The sequence below is a fragment of the Cuculus canorus genome, chromosome 2 (genome assembly GCF_017976375.1).
Source record: "Cuculus canorus isolate bCucCan1 chromosome 2, bCucCan1.pri, whole genome shotgun sequence".
NCBI lineage: Eukaryota > Metazoa > Chordata > Aves > Cuculiformes > Cuculidae > Cuculus > Cuculus canorus.
In genome coordinates, this window is record NC_071402.1 from 110437370 (window position 1) to 110450507 (window position 13138).

The 13138-nt window shown below is 39.4% G+C and overlaps 1 protein-coding gene across 6 annotated transcripts in view; it reads right to left on the reverse strand.

The window, feature by feature from the left end:
• ELMO1 (engulfment and cell motility 1) overlaps positions 1–13138 on the reverse strand; it is a 305172-nt gene that overhangs the window by 11643 nt on the left and 280391 nt on the right. For all 6 annotated transcript variants that reach the window (XM_054058818.1, XM_054058816.1, XM_054058817.1 and 3 more), the window contains 2 exons: positions 8623–8735; positions 2524–2631 (listed from right to left, as the gene is read on the reverse strand). In XM_054058818.1, coding sequence (XP_053914793.1) covers positions 2524–2631; positions 8623–8735 — 221 coding nt within the window. The remainder of the gene's footprint in view (positions 1–2523; positions 2632–8622; positions 8736–13138) is intronic.

Consider the following 13138-nt stretch of genomic DNA (forward strand, 5'->3'; position numbering starts at 1 on the left):
TCCTAGGCATCCACTAAAGTCTCTGCTGAAGAGAGGATGCTGGGCAAGTTGGACCCTACCTCACTCGATGCTGTTGCTGTTCTGTTATGCCTCTACGAATTTTTCAAATAGCTTTGTACTTCACTCCATCAGTAGTTTAGTTGCTTTCTGGTGCTAACAGGAATAATGGCTACTAAGGCTTATAGTGACCCATTCCAACTGCTTCAATATGTGAAGTGATCAGAAATCATTGCAGAAAAAAAAACAAAGGTAAGAAAAAAAATGTTTGAAGCTGCTGCCACTCAGACTCACTCAGAGAGTGAGGTCACTAAAATGTAAAGATAAATTTCTCTGAGTTTCAAGTGGAAGTCAATTCTCCAACGGAAATTAAATTACGGAGAATCTATGTGCTCCACAATACAATATCATCAGTGAGTGACAGTTTCTACAATCTATAAATACGCCATTATCCTTGTGGCTGTAGAAAAGCATCCTATATATAGAACAGCATAATAATATGAAAATCTGTTACTGCCCAGTTCTTTAAAAACTCTAATGGAAATATTAGAGAGGAGAAATGCATTTTCTCTTCTACTGGTTACAGCAATACTATGTATTTTATTACAGATCACCTCAGCATTATGGTCAAATGGATAGTATGGGAAATAATAGACTTTTTTTAATGGCTTTCTTTCCACAGAAAACTAGAAGAAATGGAATTTATTTGGTCCTTCACTACTCAACCTCTCCTGCCTTCAGTCTCAGCATTTCCTGCTGTGGCCCTACTGACTTTTTATGTCTCCGACACTACCCTACTTTTTGATCAAGAAGAGATAAAGGAGAGGAGAGAGTTCTGTAAAATTCCTAAGCTATTTTGGCCTAGCACATTTTGAAAAACAGTGCCACTTTTAATCTTGTATGTCACAGTATTCTCTGTGTAAACTCTGTTTAAATAAACTCCAATGTGGGTGGCACTGTAGTAAATTTCCCATCTTTCATAGCCTGAAAACCTGAGATATTGATGAAATAATCATATCTTTCTCTAAATGCATCAGTATCTGCTTGGCAGGCAGGCATGCACAGCAAACACATGGGTCTTGCCCACTGGTTTCTAAAGTAAGACCCTTCTGTCCCCATGGGATTCTTACATTCCCAAGTAGGCTAAAGAGCCTACAGAAAATGCAGATGCAAGATGAAGCTTGCAGTCAGGGTCAGGGCTTTGAGCATAGAAGCATCCTCAATGCAAACAAATCTGGGAACTGCTGGTCTCGTAACTGTGCCAGCAGTTTAAGTGTGACCTTCATTCTTCTTCTGCCATTCTGATGCTACTGTAACATTCAAGGGCTATTTCTCTAAGTCTCGTCCAGAAAAGCAGCTTCTTCCAATGTCAACGCAGCAATGTGAGCCCATCCTACATTCTGCCAAGACTGCAATAAAAGTGTGAAGTGTCCCTGAGGCAATTTTTAAGGCAATGATAACAAGGGAACGTGACTTTGGACTGCCAGGGCTCTATCACCAGACAGGCTCTTCCACTTTGCCACTGAGAAATTTTAAAATGTGCTGCCTGGAGACAGGTTGAGGGAGCAGAAAAGAGAAATAAGTATTTGTTTTACCAGTATACTGGAAGGTTTAAATAACTTATCTTCTCCCTTCCCAATTTTCTGGCCGGAAGAATTTCCACCTTCTGAAAAATTAGTCTTTCTTCCATTCCATGGAAGAAGTGGAGCTACCAAGGGAAATACTTGTACCACCGTGCCTAATTTGATAATGCCAAGAATGGCATTTATTACTAACGAAGGCTCTGAATAGAACAGAAAGTAATTATTCCTTATTTAATGCTTGACTTCTTGGAAGTCACTTTCTCATGATAAAACTGCATTGGTTAAAAACTTTCCCAGGATCACAAGTTAAACTTCTGCAACTTATGTTGAAGAGCAAAGGAGAAATTATCATGGAAGCGTCATTTTCCTGAATGGCTTCAAAATTAGTTTTATAAATTAAAAAACATCCTGATAAATCCCCTGTTAGGAGATATCACAGAGGCATGCCCTCTCCCACTTGGGTACACTGTAACAACGATATCCTCTCAGTACTGTTCACAGCAATCTGTCACCTTTATGTCCACTCCACAACGAAAAAGACCTCTGCCTGCCATGGATTTCTCCTCCAGGCAATAAACTGTTCGCTACAGAAGAAACATCTGTCTCCATGTACACGAAGTGCTTCTGAATATGCCCAAGTATTTTTATTTGACATCTGCAGTTAGATGAGCAATGAAAATAAACTGTGTTCCTCCCCATGAAAGGAATAACATTTCAAGCTGAATGAAATTATAAACTCACTGGAAAGCTGAGCTCAGTCCTCATACACACTTGCCAAAACCAGGAGAGCAGTGCTTGAGTGGAGAGGGAAATGTCCTCTGCTATCTATCTTCGTTAGCAGAGCTGCTGATAATGTAACACGCTAAGAGAATCTTACTACAAGCTACAAAGAGGAACTGGCATAAAAGAAGTAAAAGTAGCACAATCAGTGTGCATGACTTACATTTATCTTGCAAGGAATCATGGGGAACTTCTCCCTGGGGGCTTTCTTCCAAGTCTCCATAGTGTAAGACCTTGTGATTAGGTGAAAGTCGACAATACCAAAATTTATCTGTTAAAATAAACACATTAAACAAGGTCACTAACATGCTTTAATCATCTTTATCAATAGCATAGGAGAAAGCTTACTCAAAAGAGGCACTACAGCAAAGAACTGCCTTTTTCCTTTCAGAAGAAGAAATGTGTGGGGTGTATGCAAAGTAGGGCAGAAACTTTGCTCAATATTATTTTTTTTTATTAAATAAAGCCGGCATTAATCTACCTTTTTTTAATTGACTTAGTCACTGGCTCCAAAAATAAATACTAGCAAGAAACAATAGTCTTAGTTTTACAGGATACTATATACCCTCAGACTGACAAAGTAACCATTGCTTTGAGTGGACAACTTTAATGTAGCTTAATCTTTAGCACCCACTATGTGAAAATTAACTCCTGACATCTGTGTTGTGTGGGACACTCAAAAACTGATAAATTTGAAATATCCCATACTTCATAAAAATTATGACTCACATCTTTTTATAGACATTGGAGAACACCCCCATATTTATGGAAGGACTGGACATAACAAAAATGCAAAGATTAAAAGAGCAGGTGCTAACTCTCTTCTCCTGCAGTGCTTTGCACGGTCACAAATATACACTCCAGTTTACATTTTAGCCCTTCATGTGTATTTCCATCTCCTGCCAACTCCTGCTCAACAAGATCTAATTCTCCCTAACAATGTTAAAGTCTGCTCCCACAAAGAAAATGACCTTTGCAGAGCTAGGCCACCGCACTGCCTAGCGTGCAAGGGTGGTGCTTGCCAATTCCCTTTCTGAAATGGCAAGAACGAGGTTACCCTTCCTTGTCAGAGCACTTTCTATTTAATAAATAGATCTCATAATGTTAAGCTGTCAAAAACACAATCCTGTTACATCCAAGCTATAAATTGCCAAAAACTCAGAGCAAAGCTGGATGCTAAAATGCTAGTGGGGGGGGGGCAGAAAAGCTTCTCTGCCTCTGTGCTTCTCTCTTTGCTGGCAGCACTAATGCTGTGCCAAGCAGCAGCCTAAGGGACAGTCTTGGGAAAATGTTAGCACTGGTACAGCCCTACAATGCTGAAATTGCCAGGAACAAACAGAACCACAGCTCGGTAAAACAGCAACGGAGCTGTAGAACCACCAGAGGCAGCATATACGAGCTTGTTTGGGGTGTTAGCAAAGGCAGGACTTCTTGGCTCCATTAGTAAAATATTGGCTTCATGGACCCAACTTCATTCTAAAAGACACTCTCCAGTCCCTTGGCCAGCCATTTAAAATGCAATGGAATCAAACACAGAGAAAGCCAATTCAGCTTTGTGTGGCTTAAAAAACACACCCCATTGAATCTGATTGCAGACCATCACGTGACTTGCCAACCTAAAGAAAAGCCTCTAGTAACTGTAGCAGGAGGCTTTCATGTCCAGTTCTAACTGCAACCTCATTGTTTATTAGTCCTTACAAAGGAACATACCTTTACAACTCTAAGATTAAAACAATATTTTTTTCCTAATAAAAGCCAACATGGTCTCATTGCCTTCTCAACGATCTCGCCGGGAAGGTGGTGGAACCACCATACATTCCTTTCAGTCTAGCACAAATGGGGCTGGTGTTGTTAGCAAGAGATTGAAAAAGTTTCATTCTTTAACCTCCTAGGGGTTAGTGTTTTAGTAATCTTGGTCCTGTTTCAATGACATGCTCCAATTAAGAAAGCAAGGAAAAAACCCTCAGTGAAAATGTCTGTCTACATTTTTGGGAAAGGCTGTTTTTCTGGGAAGAAACTAGCTTTGAAGGCTTGTGGAGTCTTTCACAGCAATTCCCCATAATCCAAGGTTAATTAAAGAACTAATAGCCATAGACTGTAGCCTGAAGCATGTCCGGAGCAATTCTCCTGTGGGCTCACTAATAACTGCTGTTGTGACACAGCCTTGCTGCCAAGGGGAAAAACCCTTAAATGAAACCTACAAATGGAACTAATGAGGTTCCCTCAGCCGCAGCCACTAAATGATTGCATCAGCCAGGCTGAGGAGGTTGACCAGCGCATCAGTGATGGGAAGTAACCCTTGTTTCTACAACCACCTCAGCATTACCTGCTGGGGCATTTTTTTTACACTTTGGTGAATCCTTGTGTCTTCTATCACATTTACCACAGATGAAATCAGATTAAGGTGCTAGAGATTAATCATTCTGGTTTTTTTTAACCTGAAAAGGTTTCAAAAAAATTGCTCTGATTTTCAGATAATTGCTAGAATAGCCAGTGGGTTAAATACATCTCAGCACATTGCTAAATATTATAGATGAGGTTAAAAAAACCAACCAAACAAAACAACAAATAACAAAATCAGCTAGAATTTGACTAGAAGTGTAATATTCAAAGCTGCGACCAAACAGCAGGGCTGCTGGGCTACAGTGTGCTTGGCCATTCACATAGTGTGTTTCCAAGTGCATTTATGGCCAATGACTCATATGACCTTAACAATCTTATCCCAGGTAAGGATATGTTATGGTTAATACAGAAGTGCTCTATAGTTAGAATCTAGAGAGAAAATAGCTTAGATAAGCACAGATAAAAGTCTGAGACCATACATTTTATCTCAAGATATGTTCCAAATTCCTAAAAAATTTTTTGGTTCAAAGAAAATCTTCCTCACTGATTTAGCAACAGGGACACACTTTTAGACAGGTTGGTGAAAACATATGTATTTGTGTAGATTTTACATATATGTACATGGACTCAAACTTTTTCTTTCATTTTGTTGTCTTTACCTAATACAACTGTAGTGACAGATTTTCACTCTAACTGGTCCTGACTGCTTAGATGAAAGATGTAAGCCCTACAAATGACCGGTGAATAACTGATTTGTGGAAATCCTAGAGGTATATTTAGTTAACAATTTCCTCTCAGGAAGTCATGCACTCAAACGATATTTATTTTAAAGGATCATGAAGGGTGGGATGGAGTAGCAGGAGCAAAGAGATTTGGGAGAAAAAGACAAAGTATGTGTTTTCTTGTTCAGAGGCGTGAGTTATTTATCCTAGCAAGAGATGGAAAACCTGCCTTCACTTGACGTTTTGTTTCAATTTAAGCTTCCTTGTTCATGATACTTCCATGGTGCCTTGTGTTTTCAATTTAATGATGTGTATCACTAGGCTTTTCTCACCTTCCAAAAATTACCATTCAGGAAACCTCATCTTTGGCTGCAAATTCACTTCAATAACACACAATTTCTTTATACTATTTATAAAACTAAAAGGGAAATTTATTTCCAAGAGTGCACCAGGCAACATAAACCTCAAATGTACAGGATGATGGCATCAGAAGTAGCTATTATCGTCAATAAAATGCCTTTATCTGCTACTTAGGTCTACTAGAAATGATACCTTTTGAGGCTGTAAAGTGCTGTGCAGGCTTTTGCTTTACTTTTCTCCACTTTCTTTTAGGAATTAACCAAGGAATGAGAAAGCTGAAGAGGTCTATCTGTCAGCTGATGTCCACTGAACAAAGTGGGGATTTGCAGAGCTTTATGATCTGCTGTTGAACAACGACCAGAAGAGCAGGCTAGATGTTGTTATTTCATTTCCAACTGATTAAGAATGATTAATAAAAACAGGAGTTAGTGCTGCACTTCTCCTATGAAATCTTGCAAGTGAAAGGCTACGTATTCTTCGAAAGTGCTAAGAATCCCACTGGGACCACAGTGGTATTTCTGAATTTCAGCTAGAGAGAGAGCTATCCTGCTGACGATAATCCTGCGCTAAAACACAAAAGGCAGAGATTTGACTACAGATACCTCACACAGATACCTTCAGCATCCCTCCAATGAAATACCTGTTGGACTAAAGGCTTTCCAGTGCAAAGTATATATGAAAGTGCTTCACCTCTCCTCAAAAGGCCGTAAGAGGCTGTCAACTCCCTACTCATTTTTTCAATTTACTGTGACTAACCATGTGTGCCCTACCACATGTTCAAACAACAGTCTTAACAGAAGTTTGCTCTGTAGTCTTTATCATGGGATAATGCCTGTTAATTATTTTTTTAATGGGCAATTTAATTCTTTCAGCTTCTCCTATGTAGGGCATGTTCACGTTCTTCTTGTATAATCCATAGATTTGTGACAGTTGTTCCACAATGGTCTCAAGGGTAAAAAATGGAATCACAGGAAAGAAGCAGTATACATACTGAAGTAAAACACCCACCTGATCTTGCTACTCTTAGAAGCAGGTTGCCACTTCACAGGCAAATTATAATGCCTCACAGCACTCCCCATTTCTGTTTCAGCTCCACATCAATGTAGATCAGAACCTTTGAATGCCTTAGTAATGCTCTGTGGCAAGCAAATTCAGCTGGAGCAGTGAGGAGGTGATGGAGTTCCTAAAGCCCCAGGTACCACAGGGAATATGTACACGGAGGTCATTTGGGGGAGAGGAGATGGGGAGGTGGGGTAAGGGTAGCAGAAGACACACTGAGGAATTGAGGTTTGTATTATTTTCATCAGGACATTCAGAGGAATTGTCTGAAAACTTGACTCTTCCAATGTTTAGTATCACCAGCTAAACCTCTGGTCCTCCATTCACTTCACGTAATCTCCCACTTCTTGACATCATAACAGACCTGGTCTTACAGCTTGCTCTGCTTGGGACACAGGAGTCCCCGAGGGTAAAGTCTAATTTCAAGAAAGCTTCTGCACTGTGCCAGTTGCCACTATTTGCTATTTCGACTGTGCCAGGCACTGTACATACCTAAAAAAGGATCCGAGCTGAATAGCTTATAAGCCAAGCATGCTTGTACTTACAAACCATATTTTGCTTCTTCATTAGATCACACAGTATTAGATCTTACTGAGTTTAATCCTGGTAGCCTCATGCATCATCATCTTCTATAATGGTTGTGTTTTCTCTCTTCCTTACTCCCAGGGGAATAATTTACACTTCTTTTTCAGGGAATACAAGGAGTCGAACATAAAGCATGCACAACATTTAACGGTTTTTGTAGCCTTGACAGGGAGGACAAAGCATCACATTTTTCTGCAACTCAATCCTTTCACAAAGGCTTTGAAATTTTCCAAAACAAATTTCCTACCATAAAGAAAATTGCCTTCTTGTTCCTAAGGAAGGAGACTGTGGGGATACTTCTCTCTGTGAAGAAAGCTGTTTTCCCCAATTGATCTGAATGTCTTAAATATTGACCTTTGTCAGTTCTTACTCTTAGCTTCTGTAACTTTGCCATTTTTTTCCACTGTAAACACAATACAAATTAGAATCCGAATCCTCATAAAATCAAGGCTTTAAAGGGAAACTTTTGGATACAACTTTTAATTAATCTACTGAATTTACACCATATCCCACCTACTTTGTCCAGAGAAAGAAGTGTGCCTCTCTGAGGGGAAAAAAACTATAGAAAATTTGACTGTATAAGATGAGCTGTAAATCTAGTGCGGAGCAATGACTCATAGGATTGGCAAAGTAATCTTCTCACGTCAGTCAAGTATTCATCTGAAGGTACACAAATGACTGATTTAAGTGCTTTTAAAAAGTTTATTTAAACACCGTAATATATTTAATGTATTTGGTAATATAAGACAAAATCCAAGGACAATCAGTACAAGAGGGAGGGGTCCAGAACAAACTCATCACAAACATAAAGGTAGTCAAGCCTGAGTAATTCAAATTCCAGCTATGATAAGTTTCATGCGCTATTCCTGCAGAAGCAGAGATTTTGTTTTAAGATGAACATGAACCCTGGACATCCAGGCAGAAAGCAAAATACTCAGTTCAGAGTGCAAGATTGCTGACGAGATTTTCCTCAAATGCCAGACTTGTTCCATATGATCTGTGTGATAAAGCCAAACCAGAGAAACACAGATAATTCTACAACTGTAGCTATGAGGTGTTTTCAGATGCCCCCTGGTAAAAGCAGTCAAGACAGCACTACAACCAAGGATTTTGATAGTAAAAGTAGCATTCCTCATCTCAACTTTTAGACAGAAGTGACAATAAAAAGCCAGACTAGGCAGTCTGAGCTGTACCTTGCCGCCGCCGACTGTTGAGTTTCCTAAAGCAGGTGCCCTCCACAAGTCGATTTAGTCGTTGCTGCTTGATCAGTTCTAAGATCTCAGGCTGAATCTTCTCTTTTAGTTCCCTTGGGAAGAGAGAAAGTAGGCACTTGTCAAATTTAATCAAAGACCATCTTCTTTCCTCTGAGACAGAGTCTCACCAGATGTTTCTGCAAGGAGTTTGAAGGGGACAACAGTCAGAGGCAGACCCAGGTCAGAATCTAGTCTGCTCCAGAAAAAAAACCTTCTTTCTTATAACAAAGAATGAAAGCCAGTATAACTCTGCTTTGGATGTTACGATATCAGTGTATGACTCAGGCAAGTCACTTGTTTCTTACTTTATTAATCTAAAAATAACACTTGCTATAATGCATCAACAAGGTTTTTCTGTGGCAAATAATGCTCTTTCATCACAGGAGCACCGCGAATCTTATTTGAGGGTCTGTCACCTTTTGTTGCATGATCCTCTGCTGGTATACTTCATTAGCGTTACTGTTTATGACAATACAAGAAGGCTAAACCAGATTTTGCAACAACGATAAATACCAGCAAGCAATGCCAATAAGCTAAAATAATGACCAGTCCTATATGCTTGTTCTTAATTCCACGCCATTCAATTAGTTCATTATTTTGTGGAAGACTAACACATGACCAGGGATTGTTCAAGGATCAAACTTTACCCCTGCCCAGGAGTGCAGAAACCCACAGTGCATTTAGAAATAATATTATATATCCTTCAGAAAATCTGTTTTCTACATTCTACTTCATTAATAGTTCAACATGTCAAGAAATAGGCAGAAAACGTATGCACATAATATTTTAAGTTTTATTTCATACGCCATCACATGGATTCACAGATGTCTGAATTCATCAGTTATGTCCTCACTTAGATTCATTAAGAATACAAAAAAGACAGGTTTAAACGTCAACTCGACAGCAAGCCTAGCAAGATGAAAAAAATAACTGCATGTGTAAAGGATTTATAAAATATGAAGTGTGTCAGATACATAATTTTGCATTGCTGTGCAAATTAGGTAATACCAAAAATCATTCTGTCTGGCAGTATGTTCCAGCAATCATCATCAAAAGGAAGCAAAGCTGTGGTATCCCATAGAGACAGCAAAAATTTCTGCCTTCTTGAAAACTTAGGGAGCCCAGCCTCTGCTGATTTCCACATTCATTTGGATCCTACATATTTGATCTCTCAGAGCCCCACTGAAACCACTGGAAGTTGTCTGCCAGAAAGATCAGGTCTTTAAACAAAAATGCCATCTTTCCTCCAGGTATTAACAACATGGTTGGAGTTCTTGATGCATAACCCACTGCATATTTACAAGCTGTGAAAATCTATCTGGTCAAAAATCGAGGAAGCATTGTAACTATAGAAACAGGCCACCTTTTGGAAATGTATTATTAGTCCCGTAGGATAATTTTCAAGCACTGTTGTTTTCTCATTGGAAACTGAGATATGAATATGCTGAATAGTTAAATACTGTGATTAAAAGAATATTGTGCATAAGAAGTGTCTTGCCTTTACTGAGCTGATGAGTTTCCCCCATTCCTCAGGTAAGAGCTGGGAGCAGGGCCTGAGGAGAACAGTGTTAAAACACAGCGTTGATTCCTCAGAGTCCAGGCTGCAAACTAAATCTCCAGCTGTACCGATTTCAAACATTCAAGACTGGTATAAACATTAGTTTGATATTTAGGTAGTCTAATTAAAAAATTGGATGGTTATCATTAAATAGGTGTTAAAGACATCATACCATCATAGTTGTAAGACACTACTGAAAAACCAAAAATGAATGGGTCATCCAGCGCATTAACATCCGACTGTTTGCTCATAGTATTTCCTTTTCTGTCCATCTGCCCTTTACAAAACAGAGGAAGAGAAGTATTTTTAACCAACTAAAAAAATAAACAGGTCTCTTTGAAGTACTTCACTGTCTCAGGCAGACTTTCCATAGGAGGAAGGGAGGTAGGAAAAAAGGGATATCTTCTGTCTCTTTGCTGATGTGCTGGAGTCCCTCTACCCATTTGCTCTCATAACTATGCAGCTCAGAGGTAGTACTCTTTTCTGTTTTATAGTCCCCATACTTGAACGCACACAGGTTGTGGAGATGACTCGTTACTTCACGGAGAAACAGTCCTCAGTGACTTTGGACTATAGTGATGCCCCATAGGTCGCTCAAACCCTTGCCACGGTGACCTGCACTTACTGTCCTCAGCAGCTCATGCCAACACACTGTTAGTCTGACTTGTACGGTTTTCAGCAATTTTTCAGATTTCATAACTCCAGACTTATTTTCACAAGGTTTCTGTTCCACCATTTCAAGGTGACAGAAATGGGGCAGAACAATCAAACAACAGTTAAACAAAAGACGCACTTCTTTGAATCTTCATATTTCCTGCAGAAAGCCATAAGGGTTATAAACCCTCCCCAGTACAAGAAATAGGTTCTCCTGCCTAATTTTAAGATCAAACAAGAAAAACAAGCTAAAGGAAGATCATAAATGCAAATATGTCTGAAAAATTTATTTATTGTCCTTCCAATGACATTGGCTTCACAGTTTGTGCATTGCAAAGAGAGAGAGAACAAACTCTGAAATTCAGTCTAAGGAGATAGCGGCTTTAAAAACTGCTGTTAGTTTCCTGCTGGGCTCCGGTCACATAAGAATAGCAAAAGTTAGTGGGCTGGTAAGAGAGAAGGGTTGAGGGAACTACACAGTAATATATATGATTGTTAATTTTCTGATCTCACTGATCTTGGTGCTATAGGCAATACGGACATCAGTTACTTGCTTTTAAAATAACAGACTGGAATTTCTGGCAAATCTGAAAATAATTAGAAATTATTTTTAAATTATTGAAATGATACAAGTTCTTCTTCAGCACCAGTTATATCGGTCTCCAGCTTTTACCTTTCCAGCGTATAGTTAAGACTCTTTCTTGTTAGCTATCTTCCTTCCAGGATGGGGCATATTACAGACATTTAAATCATTACAACACAACAGAAGAGTAATCCCAGTACTCCTTTCATGTGTTTTGTCCTTTTATCTTTTTGGCTGGTAGCTATGCCCTCTCCTAATCACTTCATGCATTCAGAGAAGGCATTAGTGACTCTTTCTAATGTGACAGAGAAATCTGTAAGATAAAAAGCAAAAAGGGATCCACATCCCTCCCTCTATTTCCCTGTATGTTGCTGATTTTCAAGCAGATGCTACTTAGCAATGGCTCCCCAGCTGACATTAACTCTCCTTTAACCAGCAACTCCCCACTTGGATGCCAGATTTTTATCCAGTATTAACCCATCCCTGTTGCCACTTCGTGTGTCAAGTAGATACCTGGTCCCCTACAGGCCCACAGGATTCCTAGACACCTTCTTCCACAGCCATTCAAAACGTACCAGTGACGCTTCATCATTTCATTGTGGAATGGCAGTTTGGATGATCAATAATGATCCCAGAATCTTGAACTGATTCTGTTCTGAAGGACTTTCTATTCTCCCTAATCAAAAGTAGCAAATGAAACAACTTCATCTCACATGATACAACCATGCTTATATAAAAGAATCCTTGCAAAGCAAGGTGGCTGTAGTTAAGGGGATCTAAGACAACACTTCCCAGCTTCCATTCAGATCCAACTTAACTGAAGCTTCTTTCATCCAGCAGCCTGAAAACTTTAAACTTCAGTGCTTCATACAATGAAAAGCAGAAGAAAGACTTCTGTCATGTTCAAGGGAGGAAATCCCATCATCTGATTGCCATATTCATGCAGAATTAAACAAGGCCCGCTAACTTTACATTCACCATTGTGCACAATCTCTTTTAGCATATCTGCAAGGCTTTAAAATATACAGCACAGCCATGATTGCTCTTTTTACTCAGTCTCGTTCCCCACAATGCGGCTGTCATTCTGTACTTCCATCAGTTGTGCCATCTATGCAATTTGAGACAGTTCAGTACAGGGAATCAAATCAAAGGGGAAAATGAAAGAACTGTTTCTTTTCACAGTCAAGAATAAGTGATCATGGATGCAATCAAAATGCAAATACATAGACTTAAATCTCTGCAAATGCAGTTGTGATTGCTTAAACGTCTTATCGATTTACTTAGCCTTTATAGCCTTTAGGCTTAGCCTTTGTCCTGAATCTGAAATGAGTCTCTGGTAACACTTCAGCTGCTTTTAACTATTTGTGTTGGCTGTTTCACTCATTTCATGATGGGGAAGGAGACACTGCAATGTGGCAGCAACTAGCCAGAGTGGCACTGGAAATAAAGAGCTTGCAGAGGGCACTGGTGAGTTTTATAAGGCTAGATCATAGTGCAAGAGAATATAAATAGTTGACCTGTATCATACTTAAAACGTTTGACTCATAGGGAAAGCGGAGAAAACAAGAAGCTTTGGTAACAAGCTTAGCAGTACTGAGCAGCTTTGAACCACTAAACATTGCAGGGGATTGGCAGGGGATTTCTCAGCAGTGTGATGATGC